Here is a 9,411-nt window from a genome sequence, read left to right as displayed (position 1 = left end):
TGTACGGTTAGGTTTCCGACTCTTCCGGTCGTTTTTATTCTATTAACTCCATTCAACATTTACAAAACTATCTCCCCCAATAATTTTTTTTGATATTCGAACCTGGCTCATACTACTAGCTTTTTCATAGATTAATTTTTCCAGATGTTTGCTACGTTTGAAACCAATCCGAAATGGGTAAACTAGCAACCCATTTATTTGCTTAGTCAATGAAAGTTGCCTGCAAATGTGCTGGTGGATACTAACAGAGCACGAGCACAAAAGTTCACATTGGCCGAAAGCCGATTTACATGAACTCTCGGAGCTAGGGAAAAAAAGATCCACTGTTTAAAGCTGGACAGGAAGACACGGAAGTGGAAAGATGGCCGCGTCCAGTCTCGCGATTTCGCTTGCCTCACTGCGCCACTGAGCACTTTTCATAGAAATGAATGGGATGGAACGCCATCTTGGAGGACAAAAGTAGCTTACTCTAGTTATATTAACTCTATGGTGTATACCCCTTAGTCTTAGCCCTTCCCCTAGCTCCGAAAGAGTATTGGGACACCACTAGCTCTCACGGGAACACGCAAAACTAAGGGGAAGGGGTAAGGGGTAATTGGAAGGGGTAAGGGGGAGTATTGGGATTCGGCCAGTCTTGTTGATTATTGCTAATTGCTTCCTAAAAATTAAGTGTCTTTTTTGGGTTAAGATTTTTTTTTATAGACATTTTTCATAACAGCATATAAAAATAAAGCTTTTATTAAACTGAAAAATATCTGTCCTCACACAAACAACTTTTAAAGCCGATTTGAACTTTCTGCACATATTCAGTGTATATTTGTTACAACAATAACAAAACAAATAGCAAAAAAAAACATACAAAAAATTACAAACATGGTTAAGAATATAATATTTACAATACATCCACAAGTCGCTTTGGCCACATGGAATATATTTAACAATCAAGGTACAAATTGTTCCCTTGATAGACCAGCTGCAATCCAGACAAAATAAATTACTAATTAATTTGCTACACTCTTACATTCAATCTTTAAAGAATTTGTGCCTTTTTTACACCTTGCGCATTTCGCATAATACGAGACATTGAACAAGCTATCTCAAATGCGGCAGAATATCTGGCATTCCACTTGAACAGTCGCAGGCCTGTCAGCAAAAACAATGCATTATAAAGCACTCTGAATAGTAAAAGGCAATATTAGCGTTTCCATAAAGTTAGAAATAGACATTCCGCTCCACACATTCCACAGGATCAAAGTCCTTTCTAAGGGTATGAGGGACACAACTCCAAAACAATCTCCTTTGGTTATCCCCTATAATTCACAGTCAGTAAATATGTGCACATTTCAGCGGCTGTAAACTTTATACATACATGTACGAGGCTTTTGCAAAAAAAATCTTATTACGTTACATTGATCTCCTGTCCACTGAGACTGCTATAAGATTGCAAATGGATACAAATCATATCCATTAAAATTACATCTTGCAAAGTGGCCCTAAAAAGGAATGCTGGACTTCTAAATTAGCCTCCCTTTAACCACAAAGCCCGCACAACTATGCATGCTGTCCTAAAGAGCCAAGAAAGGGACTGCCTCTCCAAAACAGACCACATTCTGTCTGTACCTCAGTGTAGTGACAATGAGTGCTCAACAGTCACCTGCTCAGAGACTACAAATGACAGCCAGTTGGGCTGTACCATTAGCAACATAATGTATGGGGATGTATGGGTTAATGAAGCAACTCCATGTCCAACCCTTTCCCCTTTAATAAAAGTAGAGTTGATTCAGTCCTCAGTGTCAGGCTGGACTCCCAGCATGATATGGAGCTCCTCAGCAGAGTAACCCAGAAGGTTGTGGAGGTCGCATACAAAGCGGTAAACATAACGTTTTCCCGAGGTCTTGTGGATAATGTTCTTGTCATAGTAGTAACGCAAGCCACGGCTCAACTTTTCGTAGTTCATCTTAGGTTTGTTTTTCCTTCGACCCCAGCGACGAGCAACCTTGAGGAGAGGAGAAGGAAGGGTCAAGCCACACAGTTTGTTTGCTCTGGTTAACTTGGGACATTTGCATTACTCCATCTAGTTAAGTGTACTACAAGAAACAGTTTATCAATGCATAAAGGACAGGAGAAACTCACCTCATCTGGGTCAATAAGTTTGAACTCCCAGCCATCTCCTGTCCAGCTAATGATGGACTGGCAGCTTTTATCTGTCAAGAGCTCCAAGAGGAACTGCCAAAGCTGGATGGGACCACTTCCTATAAAAGAGACATGGTCAGAGGTTCAAAACGTGTTCAATTAGGTATGTGGATTAGGCAGGAAGATTTAAATCAACCAAACTGTGTGAAAATGTCAAACTGAATCTAACAGAGCAACATATTGCAAGTTGGCAACTGCAGGGCTGAGGGTATTGGGATGGAATCAATTCCAATTGATGAGAATAACAGTAAACTTGTTAAAATAATCTGTCTCGTTAACTCACCAGTGAACCCTGCCAGGACGGCAGCTGGTATCACAGGCTTGCCCAGTTCCACCGGCTCATTCCTTTCTTGAATGTAGTCTTTGAAAGACAGGCCCTGCTTTCCCAGGTTCAGGGGCGTGTTGTTATACTCATCGTCAAAGCTGTCCTGAGATGGGACCCGCTGGGTGTCCGCCAGAGATGAATGACTACCCCAGGAGCGCAGCCCCTCGAAGCTGTCCACACTCTCCAAGGAATTCTGGTCTTTAGAGACTGCAAGGACAAACAGAAGCAACGTTTAATAGCAGGCAAATAAGATTTTTTTAAAGTGTAAGCTAACCAATAGTATGATTAAGAAGCATTGCTGAAATGTGTACAGGCAACTTGTAAACAGGTAGAAAAGAGTAATTCTCTAACAACTTGCTAACTGTAAACTTATCAACTACTTGGCCTACTCACAAGATTTGGGAGTAGCGCTTGTCGTGGAGTATTCGGGGCTCCTAGTGATGTAGCTAACATTGACAGTGCTCAGCTGAGGCTTTGAGAACATGGAGAACTCCTGGTCTTGGAGCAAAACAGGCGTCTTATCAGTATTCTCAAACAGTTCCCTCAGAAGACTGCCCGTGCACTCAGGCACTCGCATGGCACACTTGGTAAAGCCTGTGGAGGGCAAAACAGTAAGATATGAGCCAATCTCAAATGTATTTATATTATTTTTTTATATTATTTTATTATTATTATTAAGTGGAAGGTAAATTGCTTTTTTCATTTTGGCTTTGTGGACAGCTGTTATTCATTTTCTGTTGATTTTGTAGTGTAAAGTATCCTGTTTATTTACCAGCAGAGCTCATCCAGTTATTAACTGAGGGGACAATACTGCTGATAGTTTTACAAGAATCCTTTTCCTGGCAGTCTGAAGTGAAGAAAAATGATTTATAAGTTATGTACATCAAGGTGACTAGTGCATATGGGTATTATACATTTCAAGTGTTTCATATACAGATAGACCCAAACATACAACCAAACCAGGATTCATTCCTGTTTTTACCTTTCATCATCTGGTCCAGATGCTCCCACAGGATGTCACCAACGAAGTCGGGAGCTAGCTCCAGGAAATTTTCCTTGCCCAGGTCACACAGCTCCTGACCATTCATGTCAAACTTGAAGAAGTTGACATTGGCCAGACTGAACTCACTGGCTGCCCAGTGGAGCCACTGAAGCACATGTTGCCTGGTCCACTTACGAGGATCTGAGATGTATAAGATATTTAGATAGATGACTATATTAAATTCTGTGAAGACATCCCTACCTAAATACAAATATATGCATTTTGGGTGGAAAAATTTGTTTCACAGCAGTGAAACACAAGAATAAATTGTAAAAGTATAACTATTTAAATTGAATCCTAAATAAAACTAAAACTGATGCAAACCAATATGCTTGATACAGTAGAAACCAGAAGAAAAAAAATATATATAAAATTAACACAATGGAAATAAGCACAATGCGAGCCCTTTATATCAACTGGAAATACTATGTTCATAGAGATATAGCGGATAAAAGAAAGGTTATCATATTATGGAAAAACAGGTGAGGAGGTGACTCACTGTTGGAGATTCCACAGCAGCCCTGCACCTTGGAGAATCCACTGAAACTGTCATTGAGTGCCTGACTCATCACTGCCTTGCTGCATGGGGTCAACAGAGGCACAGAGCAGGGGCCAAGGTCTGGGAGAGGACCAAAGCAAATGTAAGTTTGTTCAGAAATAAAGTAAAAACTGTATTACCTCTAGACTCAACAAGAACATAGCCATTGTGTTATCTCACAGTATGTATCATAGTATTAAGTGTCTGCTAATCAATGATCCTTGATAGGCCATAGACTTTGTGTACAAAATGTCTGGTGAGTAACTGACAAAATGACTAGTCCAAGTTATGAAGTGTTTTGGTTTGGCCTGGGGTATGGTGTCATGAGGGGGTGACATGGCACTAGATACTAAGGTAAGGGGTGTGCTACCATGTGTGAGGGAGTCCATCCCAGAAGGAACCTCCTGGAGTGATTGGTCTTCATCTGAAGGAAGGAAGTACCCCGAGAACAGTGACATGGGGTCTTCAAACAGGTCAAATGCCGTCTGTCGCTGTGGATGGAAAAAAGCAGAAAGAAAACCCATATAGGGTTTGTTTTTAAAAGGCTTTAAAGGTATCCTTTTACAAACACATGTACTCTAATATACTGTCCGGATGACCAGTTGTCAAAATAAGCCACAAACATATCCACATCACTTGTGAAAACCTCATTCACCTCTTCAGGGTCACACCACTGTTATGTTAGATAAAGGCAAAAGATAACCAAACAGACGTAGAGAAAAAAAAATGTGGGCACTCCCTTTCTTTAGAAGTAATCAGTCATTGCTAGTCAAACACTTAAGTCCTTTCTCATTCCACTCTGCCAGCCCTGGCCGTGAACCGCTGGGAAGAGGACGCCCAAATATGGTTTTTCCTGTTCTGTAGAAGGTCTCAAAGCTTCCCTTGAGGCAGCTGGCAGTGTTTCAGTGCAGAGGGTTCATAACACAGCGTGGGCGTCGTCTTGAAGAAGAAAAAAAATTCTCTCTTGTACTCCATCGCCCTACCCCCACCCTATATCCCTCCCTCTTCAAATCAGGTTAAGCGAACCAGCCTCTTCTTTAAAATTCGATTAACCAATAGGGAGACATTTTTAGAACGGCTTTCTCTTTCTTTCTGTTCTGTGTCCTGTTTCTCTGTGTGTAACATACTAATGTTCTTGACATATTCCAGGTTTGAGCCTCACAATAAACTTTTTACAGATGATGGAGTTTTGAATCAAGTAAAAAAAAAAAAAAAGAATCATTGGATAAAACCTTCTGCTCAGAGAATACAAAACTAACAAGTGAACTGAAATTGTCTCCAACAATGCATGTGACAGACCAGTGACAAGTCAGTGTGACAGAGTAGCAAAAGGTTCAGTAAATGTAGCCCTCAAGGTTTGAAAGCTGCTCGCTCTCTCTGTTGCCAAGGGGACTAATTGAATTAGATGGAGTATAAGAGGAACATACTGAGCCTGTACTCGTGCTTTGTCAGATTTAGTCAGTCGTCTTTGACAGTCTTGCTAAATCTTGTTTTCATGTTTTAGTCATTGTCAAATGTGTTCTGATTCAATGTACGTATTGATAACTCTATCGGCTATCAGAAGTCATTGCAGCCATTAAATATTGGTTTGTTTCCAACAGCACTCTGTTTGAAGTACACAGCTTGTCTATGGATTTGGGGTGCAGCAACATGGACATAATACTACAACTCTACTATGAATAATGAACTTGTCATACAACAGTTGAGTGAAAGTACATATCAGGCTAAAGCCTGGTTAGGTTGTGATTCTTCAACTTGGTTGACGAGTGGGCTTACCTTGAGGCTTGAGCGGAAGCCACTTGACAAGGGGGCTACCTGGTCCATGCTGAGGTCACACATCAGGAATCTAGAGGTGCATTCAACAGACAGGCCTGATAAGTAGTTCATGCTGAATGTAACATTGATGACATCACAGACAGTAATTTACATTTAGTCATTTTGTCATTTACATTTAGTCATTTATGACTAATATAGATAGGTGTGACCTGAAATGTCATGAGAGATCCAGGTATGACATGGTCTCTCTATAATGTATCCATTGTCATTCAATTTTCAGTTATTCAGTAACCGAATCCGATTTAACATGAGGCAAATTAATTTACAGTCAATTACTTTCCAGATAATATTTTTTTGAAGTCAAGAATGAACACCTTTTATATTTCACACTATTTCTTATTACCTTATGATATACATTATGCACATTCATTATATTGTTGTAGCCTACATCAAATTGTTGGGTCGATTAAAAAACATTATTATAATTATATTACAGCTACAGATAAGACGCCTAATTCCCTCATTGGTCACAAGTTTAATGGGTCCCCGAAATGACTCACCATACATCGCCAGTGGTGGGTGGTACTTCACTATTAAATTAACAGCCGAAAATCCAATGTGTTCGACATAAATGATCCAAATACCCCAAATTACATTTGTAAAGTGTAGTGCTAAGTCCTTCATGAAAATCTTGATTCTGTAATAGAATATTTGCTTCCAATAAGATGTTGTGGTAGGCTAATATGTGTAGAAGTATAATGTTTACTTGAATATCATGTATATATTTCATCTGATAAAATCCTGAACATGCATGAAAACCAAACACGCCAATCGCATTTTAATACGCGCATAGGCTACTTCAGTAAAACGCAAGGCCGACCAACAGCAAGTAACCGTGTTGAAATCAGAAACCTACCTGTTGAACTGATCGACTGCTTCAAGTATACACACGAACCGGCAATTTAGGCTTCTTTGTAATCCTTTAGGTTTTGGAAATATCGGCTGTGATCTTGTGTTGTTTTATTCCCTTTCCCAAACTACTGCACGATCAAAATAATCCAGTTTTATATCCTTGTGTTTGTTTTGCCTATGTGTACGTGTATGGGGTGTCTTGATAACTAAAAAGTGAGGTAAGGCACGGTTTTTTGCTCTTTTCATAGTGTGTTAAGAAGTCGTTGGTAGGCGGGGCGAGTAATAGCCCATGCCCTTCTGTGTTTCATCACGCACAGTGGAAAATACATTGTATTCAATATGCGAAAACGACTCATCCAGTGTTTCCCACACAGACTAATTCGTGGCGGTGCGCCACAGAATCAACAGTGGCCGCCACATATTGCGTTTCGTTATTATTATTAATTGTTTACGCTATTTAAAACACGCAGCGTATTCACCTGCATTTCCTTTCCCTGCTCTCCCTCCGTCTCACTGTCACTCATGCGTCTCACACACACACACACACACACACACACACACACACACACACACACACACGTTGGCAACGACGCATGCGCCGTTCTAGTATGACAGACAGCGATATCAGCTAGCCTTCAACATTAGTACTGTAGCTAAAAGTCTAGGAAAGTTTAGGCTACTTTTCGCTAGGTACCTACGGTTCCCTTTCGGTCTTTGGGTGAGCTATCTCACGAGCCCTACTTACCCAGCGTCATGGAGCCGACCAGCTAAATAGTTATTTAGCACTAGCGTTGCTACCTGCATAACAGGGCTGCCAACTCTCACGCATCGGTCGTGAGACACGCATTTCAACCATTTCACACGCTCTCACGCCACACTTTACACCCTATTTCTCACACTGAGAAGGCAACGCCAACCAAGTAGTCCTGCTAACGTTTTAAACAGTAATGGACGAAGCGCAGGCACACGGAGTGAAAGCTAGCGTCGGGAGGGGAGGGGGGCGCAGGGGGCTTGCTTTGTACGCAGCAACATTTTGGTTGGCCCCACCAAATCTCACTTCAAGGTTTTTGGGCATATACGCAGACATTGTTTACAATATTTTCAGGCTTCAACCAGTGCTGCTCAAGAAAAAAGACAGGGTCAGGGAGAGAAATAAATAGATTCGTTAGGCATTGAAGAAAGAGTAGGAGAGGAGGACAGCATCTGACATTCTGCTGTGAGAGAGCCAGCTGAAGCATAACAGGTGAGATGTAGAAACAGGCAGGTAAGAAAGCAGATCTCAGGACAAGGGAATTCATTTCAATTCTTCGGTTTTTGGCAGATAAGACTTGAATGGGAATTTTGAATAGGGTGTTAAATGTGTGGATTTGGGGTTGGGCATGGGGATTTTGTGAAGGTGTGAATCATTTTTTATTCATATTTAATGTAACGGATCCCCGTATGTATCGTGGCATTAAACTTATTGCTAGTTGAATTTACTCCTTTATTTTCTTCCTTTGCATAGAAAAACATTCCGTAAACTGGTAAACCATCACCTTTCACGGCCACAGCCGTTTTGGATATCAACAATTCGAATTTTGGATATCCAGAATTGCATTTTGGATATCAACAATTAGGTGGTGGGCCGAAGCCCCGTATCTGTTCAACTTTATAATTTAAATTGGGACTAGCTGGAATTTTCAAGTTGAGTTAATTATATTATTTGTAACAAGAAACCAGTTGTTGCCAGCAAAATTATTTGCACATTTTGTAAAAACCATGTATAAAGTTTGTTAAACTCACCGGCAAACACAGTTGCCTACTAAATCAGTCCAACCAATAACACAATGTAATACTGGCGTAAGAACATTATTAACCAATTGCATGCAGTCACATTGACACCAGTTTCACCCATTACTCAGCTCAAAGCTAATATCAGAGAATGTCTAATAATATTGACATATTTCACTGCTGCCGCGACAGCTCCATCCATTGAAACAGACACTTGTAAGTAATAATTTGATCAGTATAAGTCTGTTTTCTAAACCGTCTTTTTCATACGTGAGTGATGTAAATAGTTTTAGTTCGCTAACGAGCCGTAGTTTGTACTATATAGTCTTGCCAACTGTTAGCTATGCTATTTGTTAATACCTAATTTGTCAAGTTATTCACCTTGTATGGAGTCGATGGTAGACTCATAAACTACACAACACAAATCTTTATAGTCTAAGAGATATTTAATCATCAAGGGGGAAAAGGAAAGGAAAATGGAACATGTGGACACTGTAGGGATTTATCTCCAAGATTCAAATTTTTGATATCAACAATTCAATTCGAATTATTCGAATTGTTGATATCCAGAATTGAAATGTTGATATCAAAAAAATCGAATATCAAGTTTGCATACATTCGCGTAATTAAAGCTGTAAACCAATGGGTAGGGGAGTGGGGGGAGTTAAAAAAGACTTTGCGTCCACTACGCAAGAATTGGGATTCTGTTTGGAAGATGTCTGTACAAGTGTTTGTAATGAAAAACATCTCATAATCTCATAAGAAACCTACGTGGACCACCGAAACAAAAGAGGTACCGTATTGTTTTGGCTTTTATACTTTATTTTGTTCGATAACTAGCACTACAGTCGAGCT

General features: G+C 40.2%; 1 protein-coding gene across 2 annotated transcripts; it reads right to left on the bottom strand.

The window, feature by feature from the left end:
- Positions 1-722: 722 nt before the first annotated feature.
- On the bottom strand, positions 723-7,745 carry ets2 (v-ets avian erythroblastosis virus E26 oncogene homolog 2). Of its 2 annotated transcripts, none has more exons than XM_047017135.1 (10): positions 7,532-7,745; positions 5,875-5,944; positions 4,469-4,589; positions 4,060-4,179; positions 3,501-3,701; positions 3,291-3,365; positions 2,912-3,112; positions 2,477-2,725; positions 2,134-2,252; positions 723-1,996 (listed from the first exon to the last, which is right to left on the bottom strand). In XM_047017135.1, exons 1-10 carry the CDS (start codon positions 7,588-7,590, stop codon positions 1,781-1,783), a joined length of 1,431 nt encoding a protein of 476 aa, XP_046873091.1. In that variant the 5' UTR covers positions 7,591-7,745; the 3' UTR covers positions 723-1,780. The 2 variants fall into 2 exon arrangements, with proteins under 2 accessions (XP_046873091.1, XP_046873092.1); XM_047017136.1 differs by lacking the exon at positions 7,532-7,745 and adding an exon at positions 6,791-7,192.
- Positions 7,746-9,411: the final 1,666 nt, after the last annotated feature.

Source organism: Hypomesus transpacificus, unplaced genomic scaffold, assembly GCF_021917145.1.
Source record: "Hypomesus transpacificus isolate Combined female unplaced genomic scaffold, fHypTra1 scaffold_48, whole genome shotgun sequence".
Taxonomy (NCBI): Eukaryota; Metazoa; Chordata; class Actinopteri; order Osmeriformes; family Osmeridae; genus Hypomesus; species Hypomesus transpacificus.
This window is presented reverse-complemented; position numbering and strand designations above follow the sequence as displayed.